At 37.1% G+C, this 27,098-nt stretch overlaps 1 protein-coding gene across 7 annotated transcripts in view; it reads left to right on the forward strand.

The window, feature by feature from the left end:
• DLG2 (discs large MAGUK scaffold protein 2) overlaps positions 1-27,098 on the forward strand; it is a 660,722-nt gene that overhangs the window by 195,788 nt on the left and 437,836 nt on the right. For 5 of the 7 annotated variants that reach the window (XM_059823437.1, XM_059823445.1, XM_059823452.1 and 2 more), the window contains exon 1: positions 13,669-13,986. The exons of the other annotated variants lie outside the window; for them this stretch is intronic. In XM_059823437.1, the coding sequence (XP_059679420.1) occupies positions 13,669-13,986 (318 nt within the window). Of the gene's footprint in view, positions 1-13,668; positions 13,987-27,098 lie in introns of those variants that run through there. 7 annotated transcript variants of the gene reach the window in all.

The raw sequence follows: 27,098 nt of genomic DNA on the forward strand, positions 1-27,098 counted from the left end.
CAAAACATATTTTTGACTGCCCTTGAACTATTTACTAATTTCAGTAGATTTTGCTGAATGGTTTTTAATCTGTAAAACATTCTGGAGGTGGCTCAGTTCCTCGTACAGGGGGACGTTCAAGAAAACAAGTAGCACACCTTATAAATTGATTGCCAGTCACCTGTCCACATACACACCTGGAAAACAAAGATATGTGCCCAACCATTTCTCCTACTAGAGTAAGAAAGAGTCAGGTTGGTCAATTCAGTCTGGTGGTGAAGCAAAAAGTAAATGTCACAGGATTTATTGAATTAACGTTATATGTGGTACCTAAAGTAGTATAGTAGATTCCGGATGTTCTGTGGTGGCACTGAAAAAAAAGAAAATTCTATAATGATGAATCGACATAATGATTACTGGGGATTTGTTTTGTTCTTTTGCTTCTGTCAAAACTGAAATATATCCTGCAGTATTTATTTGTCTGTGTTTTGATGCTTAGAGACAGGAGGAACAAGAAACAACTTTCAGTCTACCTTTTAGCAAAGTGATTAGTGTAGGAGTTAGATTCTGGAAGGTGTGTGTTTGAGAATGGGGGCAATCAATGTGAAGTGTGTTCAAGTTTAGTTGAGAAGTGACTACGACCGTTAAGTCTTGGTTTGAGGATTTTTTTTTTTTTTTTTTTTTTTTTTTTGAGGATTAACTTCTATAGTCTGAGAGCTGTGGTGTCATTCTTTATCTTCTGTCTTCCATGCCACATTTTATTTTAGAGTCATAGACAATTCAATCCATACTGAATAACCAGTTGTTATCAGCCAAAATGAAGCTAAATCAAGTTCAGGCAGTAAGTACCTGATTGCTAGGCAATCGCTATCACTGCTAAACAAGCTAAAGTCAGCTTAGGCTGAGATGAGCTCAGGCAAGACACCCTGCACTGTCAGGCTTTTCCTACTAAAGGTGAGTTCATATTTTTTTGGCTGTGCTCTATCCACTACTCTTTGGGAATAGGCAACCTAGCACAGAGGCTCTCATCGCTATTGGCTGGGATCATTTGTTTTTGCTGGACAACTTGAGCAGGATCCTGAACTGAAATGCTCTGAAGAGTGCAAAGACTTGGGTTTAGGTCAAGATAAATCTGTTGAGTCGTGTCTAGAGTAAGTTCAAGACTCTCTCTTAGACTCCATGGCAACCTTGTCCTGGGTGAGTGTCTCAATACACGAGCTGTTGTGGAAAATTAGGTCATACTTCCAGTAGTTTTGTAAATACAGCTTTTATTTTGCTTTCCCTTTCTGAACAGGTAATTCAAATACAATCTGAGTCATGGTGTGTTTTGTGTTAGTTGAAGCAGAAGGCTGCTTATTTCAGTAAGAGCAAAATATTAACTTCTAATATTGATTTAATATGAACCTCTGCTTTAATTGGGTGGGTAGATTGCTTTTGGATGGCAAGTACAGATATATTGGCAAAACACTGTTTACAGATCTTTACAAGAGCCTTCTGTCCAGGGAAAAGTGAGTATCAAATGTCTTAGAAGAGAAAAATAATGATGATGAGTGAAGGTCATAGAAGACATTCAATAGCAAAGTTATTTGCATGGCTTTATGTAGATAATGGGTTTTTGAAATTTGCTGCAAAAATTCCAGCTATATATAAATGATTTTATGCCTATAAAAGTTTTGTAAATTATTTGGCTGTGAGGAGATAAAAATCTCTGAATATTTTCTAAATCTGCATTGGCTACTTTCAACTTGTAACACAAACAAAATTTGTAACACAAAAGTATGCATGTATGTCCTCAAATACCAGGGAACACACGGGAGCAGGTTCTCCTGGGACTGCATTTTTGCATTTGATTCCCTGATTCCTTAAATTTGTGGGTCATGAACATGGACACACACAAAAAAAAATCTGTATCAATACAACTGCTTGCCAGGTCATTGTGTGGACCAGCGGCTCGCTGGAGGACGGGAGCTGCAGGGGCTAACCTGCAGTTGGAGAACTCCCTCCAACTTGTGAACTGTGAATTTTTTTTTATTTGCCCTATAACCTTCCCATGGGCTGACATTAGGAAGACCAGCCTGCAGTTCCCCAGATCCTACTCTTGCCCTTCTTGAAGATGGATGTTATGTTTATCTTTTTCAGTTATCAGGATTTCTCCTGACACCACAGACTTTCAAAGATGACAGAGGTCTCACTACAATGTTGGCAAGCTTCCTAAGCACTTTTGGATGCATCCCATCCAGTTCCATGGACTTGTCTGCATCCAATTTATTTAAGTGGTCTCTAGCTTCATATTCCTGTATAGTAGGTAGCACTTCCGCCCCTGGACTCTACTAGTCATTGTAGGGACTAGGGAGGCCGGAGAGCAGACCTTGCCTAGAAACATTGAGAAAGCAAAGTCACTTCACAACAAAGGCTTTTCCATGTCTTTGTCACTATATTTCCACATTTTCCTTCGTCTTCCTTGCGTTGCTGGTGTACCTATAGAAACCTTTCTTGTTACCCTTCATGTCCATCTCCAATTTTAACTTCAGCTGAACTCAAGTAGTTCTCTTTCTAGAGAATTTAAATAACAAAGGAAACAGAGCTGGGGAAGTATCTTTGCAAATAGCACTATCTGCTCAGATTCCCTCAGACTCCAAAATATTTTCTGAGAAGCACTAAATATTAGAGATTTCAAGTAATTATTTCCTTTTTCTCCCCAATGACAAATTTTCATTGAACTCTTCCTCTAAAACTTTCTGTATTGCCTTCACAAGTCAATATATACATGGGCTGAAAGAAATCTGGAACACTGTTGTTTATATATGCTCCCTTTTTCCTGTTTTAATTTTTTGCAATCATTATATCTACTTAAGAACGTATTTAGAAACAGTTATTTTGGCATAAAAGCAATTCACTAATCAGTCATTAGTCATGAGGGAACAAAATTATGTTTGATTGAAATGGTAGATGAATGTGTCATCATGTTTTGCTCTGAACTAGTTAAAAATACCCTTTCACATTTGTGTGAAGTTTTCTTTGTATAATTTCAGATTTGCTGTTTAATAAAGACTAATACTCGGTGCTTGGTGGTAGAGAGACAGAAATTCAGGAGAAGTTTAGTCCACTCTTCCAGAGTTAACTGCCAATAGTACTGTTTATTTTTCTTGGGACTATCCTGTTAATATTTGTTTATTTATTTATTTTCATGTCCTGGACTGTAATTATATATACATTATAAAAGAACTATAACCATAGCTTCTACCAAGATTGCAAATTATCTACAGACAATAAGTTCCATGAGTTGACAATGCATTTTAGAGGAACATTTCTTTTCAGCTATATTTAATTGTTTACCATAATTATTTCCATATCTTTCTTTGAGACAAGTAATTTATTCTGTTTATGGAATTCAAGTAACATGTACATATAAATGATTTATATGGATAAACTGGAATCCTTCATGTAAATGAAGATATTAGTGCATCATACTTCTAAGAAACTTAGTAGAAATAGGAAAATCCATGGGCTATTGCTGTAATCTGTGTAGGAATGACATAATATAATGTTAGTGAAAGCAAACTGAACACAAAGTAGTTTACCTGTATCAAAATGGAGTAAGAAATTCTATAGCATAGTATGTTATTAAAGCCATACTGTTAATTGAATGACAAAGAAGTTGTGTTTTCAGGTGCAACGAGTGATATAAAATAATCAGAAAATTGCACGAAGTCTCTCTTGAATTAGTCCTAACCAATGAATAGAACCTAGATGTGATGTAGAGATCATACTGTGTTAAATTTCATATCCTTGTAAGAGTAGGGGAAAAAAAATCACAGAAATATTAAAGTTCAAAAAATAAAATTCGTACAAATCAATAAGCTAGTTTCATAGGAATTTTATAAAAAAATCACTAAAAAAGCAAAATATTTTATTGCAATAAGATAGTATTGTTTCTAAGCAAGCAATATGTAGATGTCCATAAACTGTGACAATTTAAATATGTAACTATGGTAATGCCTGCTAAAGGTTTTAATGGAGAAAAAATTAGTATTTTTTTAAGCACATCAGAAGCAGATAGCTTCTCAAAGAGTGACTGGAAGGAGTTAATAGATGTGCAAAATACAAAAAAAGGGCCACTGAAAAAGATAAAATTATTTTTAAAATCTAATTAGCTGTTTGCTTGACTTTCCACTGTACAGAAATGTTGGAAGTTGTGTTTTTTCTCTACGGGGAAGAAGTCAGGGAAACTGCCTAAAATCAAAGTGTCATAAAAGAGGATTTTGATTAAATTAATAGTTGCATACTGCTGGGACCATGTGGTTTTAGCCCAGGAAGGAACTGAAAATTAAAATTATCAAAATGCTAGAACAATGGGTATCCTATCACTTAGGATGCCTTTGGGAATACAAGAATGGAAGATGAAAAATGCAACTTTCTTAAAATAGATTTTAAAGATGGTTCAGAGAATTATAGACCAGGAAGTCTGCCTTTACGCTGCCTAAAACGGTTGAAAATATAATGCATTCTCACAAAGGGAGAATCAACATAGCTATTCTAAAGGGAAGGCTTTGTCAAAAGACTGTTCTAATTCCTTGGAAGAGTAACTGACCGTGTGCAGAAAGAAAATATATCCATACAATGTAATTGTATTTTTAAAAACTTTTGACAAAGTTCAGAAAAATGTGTCTGAAGAAAATTACAGTAAACTGTAGAAGAGTAACAGAGGGTCTGTTCTGGATTTATGATTGCTTAACAGGTAAAAAACCTGGAAAGGGAACCAAATTGGATGAGGGTGTAAAATTAGATAAATTAACCCAGACTACAGCTAACTGTGACGTTGCAGAAGAAGCTACCGACTCAGCTGGCCAGCCCATAGGTGTGAAGTGATTGACTCTTAGTCTTCATAAAAAATGAAAAATATAATTTAAATTTAAGTATTTGCATATATTAAGTTCAGTAATACATAAATTGTTTTACTGGCATGTTAGAAGTATGGGGTAAATGCTTCCTCTATCTACCTATCTATCTACCAAACTATCTATCCAGAAACAGCTTTTTGAAGGATCCTTGAAAGAGTCCAAAGAGTCACCACTGAGCATATGAGGAATTCATCAATCTTACATTGTCCTCTGATGTAGTTTCTGATGATTTGGACTATTTTTTCAATAATTTAGGCCCTTTGGAAAATGAGCTTTGACTTTTAGGTTACTTAGGTTCTTCAAGAAATTATTGGGTTTTATATACTGCAGTCAATTATTGTACTACTTGATATTTCATTTACCTGAAGGTGACATTCGATGGACAGATAAAAGTGGTTTATAGACATTAAGGAACTAATCATGGATGCCAGCAACATAAATATCATCCTGTGAGTTTGTCACGTAAACTTCCTTGTAGTCAATGGAGAGGCAAATGCAGAATTATGAAATGATTCTTAATGTAGTCTTGTAACATAAATGAGTAGAACCTTGTTCAGAAAGTGTCCTTCCTCATCTATGCTCTAGATATTTGAGTGACATGGACACTAGCTTGAGTTTTTAATCACTTCAAAATTTGTTTGAAAAATTTTAAAGTTCCATTTAATAAATGGCAGTTAGAGCCAAAAAGGTATTTTGGAGTCCTCAAAGAGGAATTAAAAATACTCAATTTTGAAACATTAGGGACCAGATTTCTGAAGGAAACAAAAATTGTTCATCAAGTTTTTGGGTTTTGGGGTTCTTTTTGTTTTCTGTGAACACTTTTATGTAAGTTCCTTCAGAATAGAAAGTATCTGGTTTTGGAGAAGAGTGTCTTAGTTTACATGTTGGCTTAATAAATCAACTCAGTTTGTTTTGAAATAATACACCTTATAGTAATAGTATTGAATGTATTGGTTTGAGACTGTTTTTTCTATGCATTATTCTTTCAATATCTGTATTTGTACACATACTCCAGGATTATTAAGGTAATGAATACAGTTGGCCAAGAACTGTCTTGCCAAGGACTCCCCAAGTATGCAGACTGGTTTTATAAACTTGTTTTATCAATATTCAAGGGGCTGTTCATTTTGAGCTTTTTTTTCATAAGGTTCTGGTCACTAACCTGTCAGTAACAGCTAGCTATGACATAGGGCTGCAAAAGCGTAATCCTCTTTAGACTGGATAGAGTTTAAAGAAAACAGTAAAATGCTTATAGGATGGAGCTGACTTATGAGGGACTAGTTAATAAACTGGATAAACAGACTAACAAACCACAGTGATCTTTTCATTTGAAAGTAATGATTACTGAGAGGGATAAAGAATGATTTAAAGTAAAATTAGAGAATAGAAATAAATTGATGAAAACAAGGAGAAGGAAGTTGAAAGTAACTCAGGAAAATGTTTCTGAGAGTGAGAGTTATTTGACTGAAGAGCAGCTTTTCTAGCTAAATGTTGGAATTTGTTTCAAAACAAAAACCTTGCAATACACATCATTACCTACTTTTCAGTATATGACTCCTCAACTGTTCTTTGATTTGCTCTGACATTTCCTTTAGGAATTGTAGACTGTAGTTCTATGAAATCAAAAGGTTGTTGTGGCTTCAGTTTCAGGCTGCTCATTTCTTCTGGCCTTTATTCTTCCCATCCTGTTTACCATCACACATTAGAAAAGTAAAATGTCAGAGATTTCTATTAAAAGGAAAAACAGGCCAGGCGTGTTTGAATTACATAAATGTAATTTGCTACTTGACAATATACAACATCTCTATTTCCTTCACAAGCTAATGTGCTTTCATGTGATCCTGTTATATAGACCAGATTGTTTTCCTAAGATAGCAAGCGGTTCCAAGAGAAGTTATGTGTTTTGTAACTGAGCGTTTACTTTCCTGGGCATTTTTATAAAAATAGAAGTCATCCTCACAATTTAAAGGAAAAAAAGTACTCTCCTGTATCACCATGTTTCCTCTTGCTTTAACCAACACAACTGTAGATGGCTCAGGCACATGGCTGGTCCCTCACCTGCTGTATCCTGGAGATCTTTCTCCAGAGTGTCATTCTGGGAAGCATATTTAATTTTGCCTTCTCTTTCTAAAGCCAAGTGGAAACCTAAAGTAGCTATGAAGAGCAGGCTGCCTTTACATCCACTAATACAGAGAAACTACTTATTATCTTAGCCATTAGTTTGGCTTCATTCATATGTACAGTGCAAGCAAGACTACTGTGATTATCTGGTTTGACCTACCATATAACACAGACTCTAGAGTCAGTCCTGCATTGAGCTCAATAACTTCTAGCTGTATCAAAGCAAAGAGCAATCGGTCCAGGCTCTTGAGGTCACTTGGTGCAGATATGGTGTAATGTTATAAAGGCTCCAAATAATGCCAATAGATTGTTTTTACTCTTCAGATTAATGGAGACAGATATTAAGAAAAAATACCCCAAATATATACAAACCTCTTATGTCTAGAGCAACTGTGTTTATGGGTAAAGTTCTTTTCAGCATAAAGCCATCAAGGGTTCATCTTGCTTCTGTATCTCCCGTTCTTGATTCATGTATCATCCTTGTCATATAAATACACAGCACATGGATCTGTATGTACTTCGTTTACAAAAACATGCTAGGATATTTCTGTTTGGGAAATCTTTTTAGACATTGTTTTCAACTGAAATGAAATCTGAGGGGTGGCCAGGTGCGGATTGTAGAGAAACAAGACAGATTTTCATTGTCCTTTTAATATTGAATCAGCTATGTTCCAGTCAAATGGCTTCGCTTTTGTTGTGAAAGTTACGTTAGTCACTTAAACAAGTCATTATTTTCCAAAGGCTGAAGAAGGTTCTTAGTAACTTGAATTCTCAGTAATGTATGCTATAAACCTTGTCTTTTTTGGCTATGCTATGTGATCACATCTCTCTGCTTTCCATTCATCTGCAGTGAAAGCTTACAACTGGTCCATAATAAGACAGTGCCAGAACAGTGCCAAACTCTTTAAAGATGTTGTGTATTATGAACATAACACAAATAGCTTCATAGGGAAGAAACAATTTCTCATTGTCTGCTAATAAATTTGATGAAGTTCTTTCAAAATAACTTTAATGGGAAGCAATCAGTTGGAAAGAGGATGCTGTAAAAGGCACTACATCTAAAAAAGACTGCCTGAGTTGGCTAATTAGCATTCTTTATTTGCTACGTGGATTGCCAGCATTGGAATAAAAATATACTCCTGCAAAAATTCTAGGTTGGTTATATTTTCCTCTTTATTTATGCAATGCATGTAGTGCATATATCTTTATGCAATGTGACTCTGTAATAAAAATCCTGATTAATTTATTCCATGGATATCTCCTGTGTATTTATGGTATACTTTTACTGCTTAGGTTACTACCTGAATGGAGACCAAACATAGCTGAATTTCTCTTTCAAAATCAAAGATCACCCATAGTAAATAACATGCTGTTTTATTCCTAATTTAACAGAGACAAATACAAATAGTTTAAGGTACTGAATATCTTCATGCAACTGAATTTGGAGATACAAATTTTAAGTAACTATTAGCCATGAACATTTCTTTATATCCTTTTTTATTATGTGAAAAACAGTGTTGGAGTTTTAGGCTGATGCTGACGTTCTGAAATGCAATTCCTAAAAAACTGGAAATGAAGGGTCAGGTCTTAAAAAGGCTGTCTTAAATTTGCCAAAATGCTAGTAGCAGACTGTAAAATGAAGGGTTATTAAAGGGGTTAACGTTCTTGGACTCAACAGTGCTTGTCACAAACTACCTGGTCAAAGGTACAAGCAAAGGACTTTTGTTTCTCCTGAGAGTGGGTGGAGGTTCAAGATTATATTTAAGTATTTTGGGATCGTCTTGAACCTGGACCTTTCTGTTCTCAACAGCATGGGGAAAAGAGGCGTCAGTATTTCCCACATATTTTCCCAAATGACAGTTGCAACAACCCTTGCTGTCCTTTCTACCCTATACATTTAATCTATCTTTTCTAAACACATATTTGCAGTTCCATCTAAGTTATTTAGCTTATTGGGTTTATATGAATCTAGTTTAAGGTGAACTAAAGCACTAAAATAAAGTGCACAGAATTCTCCAGAGGAGAGAACTTCTCAAACTATTACACACCTCTACCAGAAAATTGCAGGTCCTGTAAAGGATGTTTCTGTATCGGCATGGAAATGCTCTTGTATTTCAGTCTTTCCACTGCAATTTTACGATTTTTTGATTGACTTGGATATGAAATTGGTAAACCTGCTGCTCTGTTCTCCACCAGCTTTGACATGATTGACTTTGACTTCATATTCCCAGCTGAGGGTTGTTTTCTTCTGTTGATATAGTTCCCTTCCAAACCCTTGTCATTTTTCTTTTTCATTGTATCTCGATTTCTAAGTTATTGTCCTTTGTTAACCCTAGGACATCAGCTAACTCTGAGATGGATATGTTTGTGTTTGTAACTCCTTAAGCTTTTCTACCCCCTTATAAAAATTTAAAAGAACACGTCCCTGATCATACAGGCAGATACACTGTGCCGGGAGCAGTGCTGTGCTGATATTTTTGTATAAAACTTCAAAGCCTGAGATTTATCCTTTTGTTTAAAGGATGTGGGGATTGTACAACTTTTTAAAGTAAACAAAATATTACTCTTAAAGACCATTGACAGATTTCCAGTGAAATTTCCTTAATGGTGAAATTTTTAAATAATCATCTTTCATTATGTTTTTCCTCTTTTACGGTTTTATTTTTGGTGTCGTAGTCCTGCATGCCTCTCTTCTCTTGCACACCTCGAGGAAGGGAGGAGTAGGCAGGCCTGAAATAGAAGCTGAGCTGTTTTATTTCAGATGTGTCCTTCCCCACCCCCTTGTGTTCTGGTTTCATTAAATGAAGCGGTTTTTTCAGTTTATATATCAGATAGTCATGGACATCAAGCGATTTGCCCAAGATTTCCTAGGTACCCTGTGACAGCGTTGCATTGTGCCAGATGACTTTGCTCCTAGCCTAATCTTGGACTAATCACAACCATTTCTTCTAGTCTATGTCACCACTAAGACTATTATTTCTATACAAACATATTTGCTTTTCACCAAACAACAACAAAAAATTGTTGCAAAGAAATTGCATTTGACTTACTTCAGTAGCCTTGCTATCATATTAATAATTGTTCTCATTATTTTTCTTTCTAGAAGAATATTTGTAGAGATAAGCTGGTCTTCTCCATGTTTATTACTCTTCTTTCCTCTGTATTTTTTATGGTTGCATAACATTGCATTCTTGGTTGGAGGGAAAAATCTGTTACTACATCTAAACCATCTTCGCCCATGCTTCTAGTTTCCCTTTCAGAAATCTATTAATAATTTTTGTTTCCCATATGCACTTTTTGTTTCCCATATGCACATTTTTGCCCGAAGCAAACTCTTCTCAGCATTATTTTGGTCTATGTCCAACATTACTGTAATCCAGTTACAGTTATTTGTGCTGGTAGAATATCAGCTAAACCTATTTGCTCCATTTTGTCATGCCTACTTAATATTTTAAAAAGAAAATTAGTGAGATTTTTCCACAACACTATCAGGTCAAACACAGTTCACACCGTGTACTGTACAATATTCAGTTTTGCTTTGTGCACCAGTTATTATCGAATTAGGGTGATAGTTGAGCATGTGGATTTCAGCCATGTGTTAATCCAAGTTCACCCAGAAGTGCGTGCCATCCTGGCTAATACAATGGTTCAATTACAGCTGATGAAATTGCATTATCATTTGAAATCATCTTACCGTGTTGTCTAGCAATTAGTTGCACATACACATCCCATATTCAAGTGTTTCTGTCTCACATAGGCAGTGACAAACTTTAAAAAAAAAATGTGGACAGTTAAATCATTTATTAATAGAAATATTTTTATTTACAGATTTTGTAAGTATGAAGTAACCTAGAAGTGTCAGGTAGGTTCAGGATAAGTTCAGTGGTGTCAAATTCTTTTGAAAAAGGCCTTTTTCCACATTCTGATAAGAGGCCATTTCAAATATAGTGGTTTAACAGAGTATGAATAAACGTTGCAGTCAAGAGGATGCCTCTGCAGTTCTGCATTGTTCTGGTTGGGGTGTAGTAAGGTTGCTAAAAGGTCACCTACTGCTTTAAAATATAGGACTCTGGGGGTTTGTGATAGTTATTTTAGTGGTCTGGTACAGGTGGCTTTACCCAGTATTATTCATGTAGGTGTGTGTCTGGTCACAGAATGCACAGATTCTTTCCACTCCCCAACCATGTCGTAGCTGTTGCTTGCCCTGATTTTTTTTTTTTTAATATCTTTTTTGAGTGGCCTTTTTAAAATGTATATATATGAACTTTTTTTGACTTCTGCAATTAGCCAGATTTCTCCAAATGTCTTTGAAAGACATATTTAAACTGGGGTTTTTTTTTAGATTCTGACTGGCATTTGAGAAGGCTGCAATAGCATCAGTATATTCTGGAGTGAACATGGTAGCTTGCTATGTGACAAAAAGGCTGATGGTCTTAAGCTGATGGACACCACTAATACAGATCTATGATGATGAAAATGAAATCTGAATTTGGCCTTGTTAGCGTTTTGTCTTTACATATATATATAGCATATCAATAAATACATTATTATTTTATATATGATTTATAGCACCAATTAATGGTAATAGATCTATTTCTTACATAGAGGTAGTCCTGCTGGAAATGATACGGTAGTGATTTGGATTATCTTGTGGTAGACAAGTTTGTAGGTGCTCAGGGTTGAGTTACCCTTGAGCACTAAGGGAAAGCAGCTTTCTGGGCAGCTCGCACAACTTCAATCCTTATGCTTGAGTAAAATTGCAAAAAGATGGATTCAGTCTTGTGTATCTTTATATTTACTTTACATGTAGCAACGATTACCTTGTAGACTCAGATTTTTAAGCGCTGGCTTCCGTATCTACACCTGCAATTCAAAAGTGCATTAATATTTGTTTTTCAAACATGAAGTGACCTTAACTGCATGCAAAGCCATGAGAGTACTTGCAGTTGGGCACTTGCTATGTGAGAGGACACAGCCAGGTGTATGATTCTGGCTTTTCAGCAAAGTTCTGAATAAACCTTGGATTTTAACATGAATGTAGTACAGTCTGTGACAAGCACCTTGAATGAAAAAACAGTTAAAACTGCTGTTAGTTTCACATGCGACAATTTCGATTACAATGTGGTCAAAAAATTTTCTCCACTGTTAGAGCTTTGCCTTAATTTTTCATTAAGAATTACTGCCAGGCTGTATCATTATGTATTTTAGCAATGTCTAAGCTTTGAGGAATCTTAGGTTAGTAGGAGGAATTAAATAATTGAATCAAGTCTTATTGCACCAAAGCATTTGTAAAAATTCATTTATCTCATTTGAAAGTATATTTGCAGATAGTCATAGCTGTCTCTTTGTTTTGAAATCTTTAAAAGTAAATTTGCTTTAGTCTTTGGAATGGTAAAACTATGCATATCACTTATGAATTCCGTTTAATTTTTGTGTACTTAAATCCTAGTTGAACACCAACAGCCATAAAAGGATTCCATCACACAGTCCTGTATTTATTTTTAAAAATCAGTTGGTTTTTTTCTGTGTTTAAAAGTACCTGAGACATGCTTAGGTTAAAAGAAAATCTCAAAAAAATGTAGATATATAGGGTCCAAGATCCACTGAGTCTTAAGGGGCTAAAGACTTATTCACCTGAGACTGGAGTATATCCCTGAACCTCTCCAGATGCTTGAAATAATCAGCCCAGATTTTATACACTTTACACCCCTGTCACTTCTATAAGAAGAAAGAAAATACTTGCAAATAAAGATTGCAGGAAAACTTAAGGAAAAGAGATTGTATTAGTAAGAAAAACTCAAGAGGGGATTTACAGAAAACTCTGTACAGAAGGTTATTGGCAAGCACCAAAGAATTTGTAAAGGGTGAAAAAAAGAGGAGAAAATGATACATCAATTATAATCTTGAAGACCTTATGCACAAATAAATATATTCATGTTTGTATATATAAGCTGCTGGAGATTTGTTAATTTGCTGCATAGATCTTTTCTAGGTGGCTTTATTTTTAAATTCAGCTGCTTGCTCTCCTTCCATTATGTTTATGTACATTAGTACATACCAAAGTTTATGCTACGGTTTAGCATTTAGGGCAGATAACATTCTTCCCGAACTTGTCATTTGCATCTTCTGTTGCAATTTTGTTGACAAGGTCTTTTCAGGCATGCAGGGAAAAAAACACTCCCGCGTCTGTTTTGATCATTGGCAAAGCAGTATCTTTTTCGGTAGTTTGTCTAGATGCTATTTCCACAAGAAAGCACTTTGCCTGTAAAGCTTGTACATAGAAATCTGCTTCAGCAGGCTGCCTGCAAGTTGTGTCGGGGTCAGCTAGCAAAAGACTAAATCTTCCTGAAAACTGCAAGTGATTTTTGGTTTGGTTTGTTTTTTTTCTCCCGTGGTTTGTCATCCAGAAAGGGATGCAGGCGCGCGTCCCAGCCACGCAGAGCATTGATTGCTTCTGCCTGCAGCGGGGATGCTGTCAAGTCGCTGCGCGAGTGGAGTCCGGTATTGACACAGAGCTGCTGGCCAGCAGCTCATGCTGCGCCCCGCTCCCGCCATGCCCTGCCGCTAGCTGCTGCCAAGGGGGCTGGAGAGGCCCCGGCAAAGGACCTCACGTCTGGGAGGAGAAGCACTTTCATGCAAACTGGCCAAAGGAAGCCCTGGGTGCGCCATGCACGCACACCTTTCCAAGCAGCACAGCTGCGGCAGGGGGTCCGAGGGGTCGGATGCCGGCAGGAGCGTGCCTCCCGTAGCGAGGGATGGCCACTGCGCCTGTCGTTGGCACCAGCATCCTCCGGGGCTCCAGTATAGCTCTCAGGCTCTTCCCTCTTGGGGACCTGGGGGTGCCAGCCAGAGCAGGAGCAAGTTTATCCCTCTGTGGGACACTGTGCGGAAGAGCCCCCATAAATCCCCAGCCAAGCCACAGGGCAGCCCGGGGGAGCGGTGGTCAGAGTGCGCCTGTGCCCACGGCTGGTCCCCCCCGGTGCAGGTGAGCCAACTCTTCACTCTCCAGGCGGCTTAGAGGATGCTCCAGGGAAAGAAAGTGAGGTTTGGTGGTGTCGGCAACTTTTCGTGCTGTGTCTTGATTTGTGTTTAGTGGTGCCTTCTGGAAAAATATATGCAAGGGCGAGCTGTCGGTTGGTAATGTCTGTTGTTTGAATATTGATTCTCTGTGGCCTGTAGAAATTGTGGGGTCTGCTTGGAAGGGTTTTCTTGTTAGAATATTTTGGTTTCTGCCTCCAGGTTCTACAGACTTTGTATTATATCGTGTTGTGTAAAGAAAGGATGTGTTTATCCCCCCTGTGTGATGGATTTTGCCTGCTTCTGTAAACAGCTTGTTTTCAAATATTGCATGAACTTAATAAGGATATTTTAAATGGAGAACATGGAGGGGGAGTGTTTTAGATTTACTAATAAGAGAAAGTGTGACCTGTTTCTCCTCTTTTGAACTCCAAATGTAAGTGAAATCTTTAATAAATATGAAATAGCTCTTTAGCTTTCACAAATCTATAGATTTTTATTTAATGGCAAGGCAGTGTATTTTAAAATATAAACCAACCAGGATCTAGGATGTGTACAGATACCTGTAAGCCATCGGGCTGAGAATAATTACACACCAGATAAGCCAGCATTGTGAAATAGAAATCACAGTGACACTCATATGAAGGTTAATATTAAAAAGCATTAACATTTCCTCCACTGATGCATGTTTTCATTTCTCCCTTAAAAAATTTAAGCTTATTCAAAAGCTTTGTATTATGTCAACACGAAATCCTTTTGTCATAATTTCACACTAAAAAAGCAGAATTTAATGTTGAAATAGATTTTTGAGATGTGTGTTTACTTACTGAAATAGTATACACTAGAGTTTAACTAGCCTTAGCCCACATTGAACATGTGCACCCTCTCTAGAGACTAAATCAATTCTTTGATGGAAATGGTTTTAATATATTTTCACTGAACAGAAAAGCAATAAGGCAAAGGATTGTCAGATAGGGTAGCTGTACTTTATCTTGTCTTATGGTCTAAAAAAGTGATGCTCTGTTGACTGAAAGTGATTGATATATATAAATAGCTTCATTTTTTGCCTCAAATCTATTATCAAGTGGAAAAACTAAGCTTTCTGATATATTTTGGAGTGACCAAAATGCTGCATGTGACTACAGCATGTGTTATTCATTTTCTGTTATATACAAAGCACATATGTCTATATATGCCAGAATAAGGACAATGTTAAAATAATATATAAAACATAGAACTAGACTGTGTTCTAATTTTAATTATAAAAAGCTTTAAATGTTTTCTTAGGCTCTGAAATTTTTGTTTTGGTAAAACTTGAAGGAAAAAAATACTGTAAAGGAAAGAGTTTCTTGTTTTTCAGAGGTATAGAAATCATAAAGAGAAAATGAAGGAGTGATTTAAAAAAAAAAATTTAAAAAATTAAAGACCACTTCAAAGACTATTTCATTATCTAAGTTATAGATGCATTGCAAATTGTTTCAGTATTTTCAATGCCTGTGTGATCACATCCACTTGTGTTTACTTAATGTGAAATTGTTCAGGTGTATGTACTTACTTATATTTAATTTTGAACTCTGCACTGTAAACTTCCTTTTCTGTATGTTCTTAATGCCAACTACCTTATTCTGTTTAGGAAAGTCCCTTTCTTGGGTTCTGCCTATAATGAATCAATCTACTGTCAATCAAACTGATCTTCTGTGCCTAGGGATGGACTGGTGTACTTACTTTGGCAAATACTTGATGGTTTTTATGTCATATAGTTGTGAGATAGTTTGTTTCAAATAATAATCTATCTTTTTTTCTCTGTATAAAGTAAGCATTGTGCATTCTATGGGAAGAAAGGAAAGAGTGTGTGTGTATCTATGTGTCTGTGTATGTTGTTGTATGTACATACACTTAGACCATCATTTGAACAATTATATTGCACAGATGCAATATGGGAAAACGTAATAGAACTGCCCTTAATAATTGCCCTTACTTTGGGGATACAAGTTGAAGTCAGTGATGGTTTTTGAGGGCTATGTTGACTGTGAAAACTGTTGTCTTTCTTGCCAAAATAAGGAGCAGTAGTGAAACGGTTATATTTGCTGGCCTAAAAAAAGGAAAAATTATTTGAAATTTCCATCTTATGTGTAACTGTGATAATAAATAAGCTAGTGACAGCTTCAAAGGTGGAGAGTTTTTTCTGTAAAGTTCTGAGCACATTTTTCTTCTGCTTGACATTTTTAGGAGAGACTACCGTCTTCAAACACAGGAAAGACACATAACACCTTGGAAAAACTGCTTCTTGATTAGTACGGTAGCACCAAATTTAATGCACAGGTCCTTAATTCCTAGGCTGTGTACTAGGCAGCTGTTACTAATGTACACTTTGTCACCCTGATCCTGATAAAAATGTTGAATTTTATTGCTGAGGACATGGCTCCATTTTCTTTACCAGTTCCTTCTTCTTCAGTATGTCAGAACAAAGAATGGCACTCTGGTATTATTAATATTTTAACTGTCTTAGAAATTCTGCTTTGCTAGCTTGTGTGTTTGTGTTTGCTTGTAGTTTCATGTTGAGTTGTGGGTAGAAATACACTATATATCCAAAGAGAATTTCACTTGGAATTACAAAAAAAACCCACTCTTAATTTTGAAAGTGAGTTGAAAACAAGTTTAGATGGAAATTTGATTCCAAGACCTAATTTATTTTTGCTTCCAGTCCTTTTTGACAAACCCATTTATAGTTCAGTTTCCTTTATTTAAATGAAAAAGAAAAGAAAAAAAAGAAGAAAAGTAAGTTAATAGGCAAGTTTTATACGTCCCTGTTGCCTGGAAATATTTCTTGCTTCTCTGCATCTCACTGGCTGTCTTTGTCACTGTTAGCATCATGGAGTCATAAAATTGGTGCGATTTATTCAGAGATTTCACATCTAAGGCCTCAGTGTTACGCTAACTGTGAAAGCTCTGAGCGAAATTGGGGCGGTGGGGGTGGTGTGAAATGGAGTCAAGGAGGTGACCTGCAGTTTTCCATGGGTCATTCTAACATTAGACGTGTAGTCTATAACATTGGATGTACTTTCCCTCTTGGCACATATAGACTGCTGTCACACATAATCTACTGATTAGTCAGATTAGAAATGTATGATAACACGTGTAGCTGAAGGAGTGCAATGAACAGCTGCTATTCTTTGTGCAGAAGGGATGGAAGGAGAGCAGGCTGTATTACCCTGATTATAGGTTGCCGAGGAAATTGCAGAGATAGAGCCACTCTGCTTGGTCTAAGCAGTCCAAGGTATAAATTTTCTTTCATGGAGTCTATATGAAAGAGGGCCTCCTCTAAACACCTCTCCAATATGTGTGTAACTGCCTGTTTTCAGATTCCTAGAACTCAATATTGTTCTGTTAAAGGGGGAAGTAAGAAGGTAGAAGTGGATTCCCATCTTGGCTGTTTAGAACATCTCTTTTGTTCAGAAGACAGTTTTGGGCTCCGCTTTAATTCAGCTAACTCTATTTGCTATTAAATTTTTGGCCCTTCTGTTTTGAAATGTTCTCAAGGTGAAACAACTCATATTAGGTAGTATCCTGGATGTGTCATCTGCAAAAATGCATATATGTGTTTGTTTTGAAAACTTACATAGAAGTGTAAATTTTCACATGTTTTTAAATAGTTTACTGTCAATGTCAGCTTTGATGACTTTTTGGTTGGTTGTTTTTTCCCAGCAATATCAGAAAAAAGGTTTTTAAGCAGTCATTGTCTTTTAAAAGAAATAGCATCACTGAGCTGTTTTGTTACCTGGTAGAGAGGCTTGTGAGCTAAACCCTAGTTTATAGATGTGGCATGACTTAAAAAAGTCAGTGAGCAGCCAAATTCTGAAGTATGAGCTGAGAATGGTCTTTTGTCTTTGAAGGCCGTTGGCGCTGGTTCGGAAATTTCAGTATATCATTTGAGAGCTCTTTGCGTGGTGAGATGAGGTGAGAGCTAGCTCTGAGGCATTCTGCTATATTATTGAAGCAGAAGGTCTATTCCAAGAGATACTGGCTCTCCTAACAGTATAAAGAAATGATTTGTCATCAGTTGTGTTTTAGAAAGCTCAGATTACTCCTTTCAGGTTCACAGATTCCCGCATGCAACTGGCCATTCTTCTGTCACGTCACCCCCAGCAATGGAGGTACGTTGAGCTATTTTAGTTAGCTAAGGGAGATCCTTTCACTCTAATTTAGTATATTGAAGTGCCAGGAAAATAGCAGTTAAAGGAGAGCCAAATAATGCTTTTTGATTTGGCTTTTAAACTTCTTTTTCTTTTAATCTTCAAGGCTATTGAGAGCTGGATGTCATAAGTCAAGAGTTAAAGATTTGATGTAATTCTGACACTGTTAAGAAGGATAAAACAGAGGGGAGTAGCTGGGCAATTTTTAATGGAGAAAGAAGTTCATATCTCATTCTCAGGCTGGTATGCTCTTATCAGTGGATTTAGGTGACAGCTCCTGAGTTTTAGGAAGACGTGTTTTAATTCAGCATCTTGCTTTGGATGGATCATTGTGCTGCATTTGTAGAAGTAAACTCATTGGAACATCTTTTAAGTGACAGCTGCACAGATTGCTGACAATGTTTCAAAGCCGAAATACAAAAGCAGTTAGCATGTTCTTTTGCAAGATGAGTAATATTGTTCTAACTATTCCTGTATCCAGTCCCACTGACTGAGAGAGGACTTTGAGAAGTCTACAGCATTCTGGGTGACATTCATATCTGACACTCTCCCAGGACAGCTGCTTTAGAAAACATTAAGCTTTTACATTCTTGTTCAACCTATTTCTTCTACCAAAACCAGGAAAGCATTATTAATACTGAATTCGTAGCATTTAGGTTATGTTTGGCATAAAAAGGACGTCAAAGATTAGCCTTTGAGTACCCTGCGTTGAGATCACCAATCTCATTAGTGATGTAGGGAACGTTCCTGGTCAGAACTAACATGAAATGTTGCATAATATTTGTTCGGAAATACAATTTCCTTAGTGTAATGGCTGTTCATGTAATTCCGATTTGAAAGATGGACATGGTATGTCATCAAAAGACCAGAAACTAAACATGCTGAGACACATTTGGAGTTTCTCTATAGAGTACAGGTTAAAAAAAAAAAAAAAAAAAAAAGAAAAAGAAAAAGAAACCCCAGCACTAGTCATGAGGCTTTGTGCTCTGCAGACTCAGGAACCTGGGGATGTGTCATTCATTCCAGATTTTCCACTGTGTCTCAAGGAGTCATTCAGCTGCCTTTGCCTGGATTGATAATGTAGCATTGCTTTGCAAATGTTATTGGGAGTAAAAGAAAAGTAGATATTCTTTTCTTTTGTTGTATAATACTCTGTCTCCTTCTATTAACATGTCAGGTCTTTCATCAGTGTTAATATTTTTGATAATACATAATTTTACGTGGCAGCAAAGGCCGTTAAGACATAGGCATGGTTACACAGATCATGAAAGTATTTGCATGCAAGATGTTCTATATATTTTGTTTAAATACTGAAAAAGATAAATATATGCTATGTACTGCACTAGCCAATGATTGTAATGATTTATAGTTTATCTACACACGTTTTGGCTCCTGCTGATTGTTCAGTCATAAATATGTTAATGCTTAATTTGCATGATTTGTTGCACCATATTTAGATTTGCATTTAATTAATCCCATGTTTCAAAGTTTCTCCTCCTAGATGCCTCAAAAAGCCAAGAACATTTTCTCCCCTTGACATATAATTTGGCTTTTGGGATTTTCAGGGGGGATGAAAGGGGGCATGGTAAGGGAATTGTAGAATTTGGAAGGGGATGGTTTGTAGCATTGATAATTGGCCAAAACTGCACAAGTGCTCTGATAGTCCTCCTGCTATTGATAAATTTCTCTAATACTTGACATGTGTATTCACCCATGGATAAACTGTTCATCATATTTGAGAACAGAAGGGCATTTCCCTAGGACCAGACTGGCAGAGCCCAAAGGATTTAAAAAAAATTTTTTTTTTTCCACATTTTCTATAGTCCACATAGTAACCTGCTCCTAGGAATATCCAGGCATTTTCACCTAACAAGCTCCTTACCGTCACAGGAACTTACAGAATCACAGAATCACTAAGGTTGGAAAAGACCTGTAAGATCATCAAATCCAACCATCAACCCAACAGAACCATGCCCATTAAACCATGTCCCACAGTGCCTCGTCCACACGTTCCTTGAACACCTCCAGGGATGGTGACTCCACCACCTCCCTGGGCAGCCTGTTCCAATGCTTCACCACTCTCTCAGTAAAGGCATTTTTCCTAATATCCAGCCTGAACCTCCCTTGGCACAACTTGAGGCCATTTCCTCTTGTCCTGTCACTCATCACTTGGGAGAAGAGACCAACACCCACCTCTCTGCAACCCCCTTTCAGGTAATTGTAGAGAGCGATGAGGTCTCCCCTCAGCCTCCTCTTCTCCAGACTGAACAACCCCAGTTCCCTCAGCCGCTCCTCATCAGACTTGTGCTCCAGACCCCTCACCAGCTTCGTCGCCCTTCTCTGGACACGCTCCAGCACCTCAATGTCCTTCTTGAAGTGAGGGGCCCAAAACTGAACACAGGATTTGAGGTGCGGCCTCACCAGCGCCGAGTACAGGGGCACGATCACTTCCCTACTCCTGCTGGCCACAACACAGGGAAGTCTTTGGTCTGTCCTGTATTACTCTGATGGCACACGACACGCAATAGTATTTTAGTCTTCCTGTCTCTTACGCTGACTTGTGAGGTTATAGGTTGCTGGAACTGTTTTGTGGCATGTCAACAGGATTGATAGATGGGATGCTCTCCAGACTAAAGGGAAAAAAAAAGGATTGCCTTAAGGCTTGCTTAAGATGATAGGAATAAGATTTGATACCTCTGGTTTTGCTTTCTGTCTAATGTTCCACTACATTTAAATTAGGCATTCAAAGATGCAAAACCTTTACAGCAACTCAACAAGATGGTTTTGGTCTAATCAAAACGAAATAAGTGAAGGATGATGCATGACAGTTTACAGCTGGATGCTGAGCAATGGCTAAGATTGAGATTGAATTTGTCCCAGCTATTTTGGCATGACTTGAAGACACAACCTGAAAATTGATTTCTGTTTTGGAAATGGCTATTTCTACTGTTCTGGGGTATTTGAATCAACTGTGAAAATGTCAGAGTTCCCTACAAAAAAACCTAAAGGGAGTTTCTGGTTGTAGCATTGACAGGATTTACAGAGTTTGCCAATTTAGCTCTCTGTTTCCTCATGTCTGCACATGGCTTTTGGATGAAGGATAATAAAAATAAAACCAAAAAAGAATTATGGATTAAATTTTACTTTGATTTTAAGAATGGTGTTTGCTTTGAAATAAGCCATAAATTGTTACAATAGGGTTTATAAATTAAATAACATATACTCATTCACCTTTTTGTATTTTTTAGAAATTACCGCAGTTAATCAGCTGAATTGGCTCAGTGGTCACCTAATTTCAAAAACTCCCATTGTTTTGAGAGTTAGAAATACAGGGATCAAAACAGACTTCTTTATGTATTCAAAATACAGGTTCTGTAATATCTAAAATGAACATCAGAAAAACAAACAAAATAATCCTTTTTGTAAATTCCAGTTCTGGTATAAGCTTTCTTTTAAGTCACAGGAGCCAGCTACGTACAAAATCCAATTTAGCAAAATAGCATCTGGTTTTGGTTTAAATATATTGTACTTTTAATATGGACTTTTACCTTTCTGATTAAGTACTCGTACAAGGAGAAGCAGGTTACTTCAGAGGCTGAAAGGGCTCATATAATGGGTCAAACAGAACATCAGACAAATCATTTGCATTATGTATTTCAAATGAGAGCAGAAAGGAGTAGTGCCATAGGCTTCCAGTTACTGACATTGTAGAGCAGCTTTGTTGCACTCAGATGTGAAAACAGTTTAACAGAGGCTTTTAAGACTCCTTGTTTAGATTTGTTTTTCTTTTAAATTCTGATAAACACTTCCTCCGTACTGAACTGGTATTTGGTGCATTCATGATCACAGAAACTTTTGCTATTTATCCGTGTGCTGGTTTATCCAAGTTTTTATGTTGCAGTCATCACTCACCTGATAGCTGAGCACATTAAATATTTATTGAAAATGGGAATAAGGTCTAAGCTCTGTTTTTACTTTTCTTCATTCTGTATGCTCTATTTTGTGACATACATGATTTTGACAGCTTCGTGAAGGAGAAATGCAGCTGTGCTCCACTTACGAGTGGCTGCCAGAGGAGTGGGGTCCTGGCCCGACACTTTGCTTCCTTCATTGTGCTGCTTTGTATGATCGCATAGTGAGCTCAGAGAACTGATATGCCAGCAAGTTAAACCAGAAAAAAAGAAAGGTGTTTGCGAGATCTATTTCATGGCCCAGCTTGATGTCCACTAGCACCACTTCCAGCGCCAGCACAAGGTTGAGAGCAGAAGCATGTGACAAGGGATGTGTCCCAGAAGACAGCGCGCAGCTGCCTCTTTCAAGGGTAGTCACACTTAATGTGCGATCCGATGTGTGCATTTTGGTTTTGACAACACACTAGCGCTTGGGGCCCTCCCTGTGCTAAGTGCAGAAACTTGTATCAAGCTCTTTGCTACCTCCAAGAACTCACTTGGAAATGGAGAGTTTTGGGGACACCTTGTTCCCTTTCCCTTTCTATTCTCACTTTCTGTTCAGCAGACACATCTGGGTTCTCTCAAAATCTGTCCATCTTGCAGTCATGAGTATAGAAGTCACTTGCCACAGGTCAGTTGTTGCAAGTGAATTTAGCTCTGTGAGACTGTGGTCAGGCAGACAGACTCAAACAGGCAAATGACATTTTGCAAGAAGAACCAAAAATTCTTATCTAGGTGGTCAATAAGAAGGCAGTAAAAATATCAGAGCCCTGGCCTCACATTCCCTCTGGGGCTGATGCTGTCACATTTGCTTCTGTGTTCTGAATGGTCTTTGGCCTTTGTACACCACCGGCTTGCTCAAGCATAAATTTAGAGGCAAGTGCTTTAAGCCTGTAGAAAAGACACACTTCTATTGTCTTATCTTCCAACAGTTTACTTCTCAAACACAACTTTTTTTTGCAATGTTAGTAAGTCGTAGTTTAAAAAACAAAACAAAGAAAGCCCAACCAACCAACCAACCACAGTTATTAAAACTTACACTATGTAGTACTGAAATATACATCTTCCATGAATACGGCTGTGGCTCTGTGCAACAGTTTTCTTAGCTAGCTCGTATTTCTGCTCTATCAGTAAAATGTCTCACTCCTATGACATGAATTCTTTTTCATTTTTTAATTGTGTGTGTAAAAATGGAAAAAGGGTGACACTGAGTATGCACATTTGTAGTGTACAAGACCTTTATACATTCATGTTTTAATACATGTAAGTTTTTAATACATCTATAGGTAAATGATAATGTTTTGTGCACGTACACACAAACCAAAGCAGGACAGATATTCAGGTCATGTTTTCTAATGATGGGCAAAGCAAGGATTTTTTTTTTTTAATTCCTAGGATATGGAGTTATTTAAAAATAAAAGATCTAAGCAGTTTGATCATCATCTGTCTTCCTCATTAGACATGTACATCTCTGACTTATCAGAACTTAGCATACAGCTCCTTGTTTCAGACTTGAAGAGATTATGATACATTCCTCTGAGCTTCTTCCTAACACATGGAAAAAAGACATATGTGGAAGTAAAACCAAACTGTTTAACATGAGAATCCATAAAACGTGTGAATGAAATCCAGGTTCCACTGCAGCTTATTAATATTTTTCTGGCTATTCATCCTGCTAATGTGTATGCATTTCTATATGAAATACATGAAAGCTTTTGCAGTAATGATATTCATTCAGTTATTGACAACTGTATATCCGCAGTGCCCATTGATTTAATTTTTCAGGAACTGCTTTTTAGCATTGCATGTTCAGAGAGGAATAACAGTATCAGGGGGTTGATTATGGGTAGAAGTTGTCTGCAGGTGAATAACCAGTAACAACTGGCTAGAGCTGTAGTCATACAAAATTTGGGGAGGAGGTTAGAAAGTGATGGGAGAAGAGGGTGCCACATCTTCATACTTCCAAGGAGTCTAATTTTTGGAAACCCTCACTTAGCTAGGCATCTACTGAACACATTAATCTTTGGGCATTTCTGAAAAACCTGGCCTGTAGGATTTTCAACAACTTTGAAAACATTTATAGGTTGCTATGATTATTATTATAACTTTTAATCATTTTTATTTAAATCTTTAATTATTTTAAAGAAGTGAAACCATACAGAAATATGAGGAGGGGCAATACCAGTTTGTTGCAGTTTGATTTGACTATAACATACCTTTGCTGTAATGTACCACAATGTACTATATGTAATAAGCAGAGTCATGATATACTTCAGTTGTTTCTGGGGCAGTTATTAGCTTGCTCAGCCACAGCAACTATAAAAGTTGTAGCAATTTGATCACTTCTGCAGGCATAAATCTGCAAAAATACTGCCTTTTGTAGTTCTTTTTTTCTTTGAGTTGTCATGGCAGTATTCTCAGTGGATCTTCTGTTTTTACTGAGATGCATTTAAGTCTATGTAGTCAGCACAAATTTGGAACTCATACATTACTCTTTAAATAATTTGTGCTGAAAATTGAGGTTACCATTCCTAGTTGTTTTGGTTTTAAGCATTGGTTGCTGTCTATCAGCTAAACTAGTCCATGTACCAAGAAATAAAACATTACGTTAATCATAAGCAGAATACAGAAGAGAATGAATCAGCTCTTTGTAGCAGACGAAAACGCAGAATTGCAGAAATATTTTGCTGAATGGCCAAAAACTAAAAAGCTCTTCAGATTCATAATTCTTGGGTCCTCATATCTTTTGATGACAGCCCTTGTCACATCTAACCAAAAGGTTGCCTTTTGCTCATTTTATGTAATGCCTTTTCAAAACACCTTTTGGTACTGAGGAAATTTAGTACCTGTTTTCCTTCTCACCTTTGCCCTTTTCTGTCTTCTTTTTGAAGAGCCCCATTACTTCTACATAACTTTTTTTTTATACCTTATCTGTATTTTCACATTTTTGAATGGCTGCCAAAACAGTAGTGGAATTACTGGGTTTACCTGTATGCTCTTTGTCTTATTTCCAGATGGAAGTCTTTTTTCTTGTGGTTCACTTGCCAGGATTTATCCTCAGGTGATAATAACTTGAATGTACTTCCTGCCAGTTTCTATTTCGTCATGTTGCTTCTTGCACTTGAGGGTTCAGCAAACCTGACAAAACAGCAAAATGCAGAAGGGAACAGAACTGCCACATCAGAAACATTTGGTGGCAGGCAGATGAAGGGTAAAGGAGCTTGGTTTTGGTTTTATTAATAATATTAGCAATAATAAAACTGCAAAGACAAAGGAAATTCTTTTTGCAATCTGAAGTATTAGTTGGTGTTCAACAAATAACCAGGGGCAGGAAAGGTGATCAAAGCAAAATTGATCCTGTTTGTGTTTTCTCCAGGTGTCATTACTGCCTGATGTCTTGACATTTCTTAAAGCTGTATGATTCTTTTGTTCTCTGATACATTTGTGAGATAGGTCAATGTTCGTTCAATTTCAGATGGGGAAGGCTGAGGCAGGGAGGTTAACAAACGTATTGTGGATTGTACATAAAACAGAGGGGGAGCTTTGCATTTTCAACCTCTTTATCATAGCTTAGTCCTGTAGGCAACAGCTAGACTGGACCAACCTGCACCATTTGTTGAAGCACCCTAATTTTCAGCTGTTTTATATTGTGTTTTGGCTAACCCATCTATGTGGAAGGGTATCTGGAATCTGTTCTCCATTGGACCTTCAACAGCCTTTGCTGCTTGTGGCCATCATGGAGGTGTGGCATCAAGCCCAGTCCTCTTGCTGGGAATCTCAGTGACTTCCTGGATCCATGAGCCTGTGTATGTTGATAGGATTTCCATCTTTTTGAGGTTAGTGGTTCTTCATGTACTGAAGAAAACTTTGCAGTGGGTAGTGAGGTCTTTGCTGAAGTGGGTCAGTTTGCATCCCCTCATTCAATCTCTGAGAAACTTCAGCTAAAGGAAGGGCTGTATTCTTGGGGTAATGGACATACTGGCTTGGAGGTACAAAGCAGTTACTCAACCAGCACTACTTCTGCAAGCCTTTCCATCAATACAGGATGGTTGCTTCAGCAACTTAAGCTGACCTTGTTGCTGGGATGTTGTGTAGAGCTGGACAACACAGTTTAACCAGTTCTCGTACTACTAAACTACAAAACAATGACAAAAAGTCATTAAAGACAGCTGAAACATCTTTAACAATATTTTTCTTCAGGGACATCTGAAAAACAGAAGTTCAGTAAGAAGCCATGCCAGTGGAGAGGAAAGCGACAACTTTGTGGACCACAGTTCAGCACAGTGCTTAACACTGTTCCCTAGACACACAGAAACTGTCTATGTTAGTGGGACGTGGCATTACTGGCAATACTTTGAATGCTGAAGTCAACCCAAAAGTTAAGTACCCTGCTGAACTGCGGCCAAAGTAGTAGTCTAACCTGCAATTAGATTGACTGATTAGATGGTGGTTTTAGTTCATGCTATTGTGTTTTCCATTTCTATGTAAAAGTAAAGAAAAAGAAGAAAAATCCTTAAAAAATCCATCTGATATTTAAGTTGCCAGGATTTAAAAAAAAATTTAAGATGTTTTGTTGAATATATCAAATATATCAATATATTCAAATAATATATTTGAATATATCAAACACACAAAAAATTCTACTCCTGTGTTAATTTATGATTTTTATCTTGAAACTACAGTAAAAAAATTGGCAGATGAGAGGAGGAAAGAAAATTATATTTTTGTAGACATCTTACGCTCAGATTCAATCCACCAAAGGAGTTTGAAGGCCACAGAAATCAATTTTAATTGCTGTAATGACTGATCTTTAACTGCTGCAGCACTAGTGGGAAAAGTTAATGAAGTAGGATTTCAGTTGATCTGAAAGTATTATAAAGCAGTATTACTGCCTCTGATTATTGGATGCAAAAGCTCAGCCATTGTGATGCAAGAGT

Source organism: Gavia stellata, chromosome 1 (assembly GCF_030936135.1).
Source record: "Gavia stellata isolate bGavSte3 chromosome 1, bGavSte3.hap2, whole genome shotgun sequence".
NCBI lineage: Eukaryota > Metazoa > Chordata > Aves > Gaviiformes > Gaviidae > Gavia > Gavia stellata.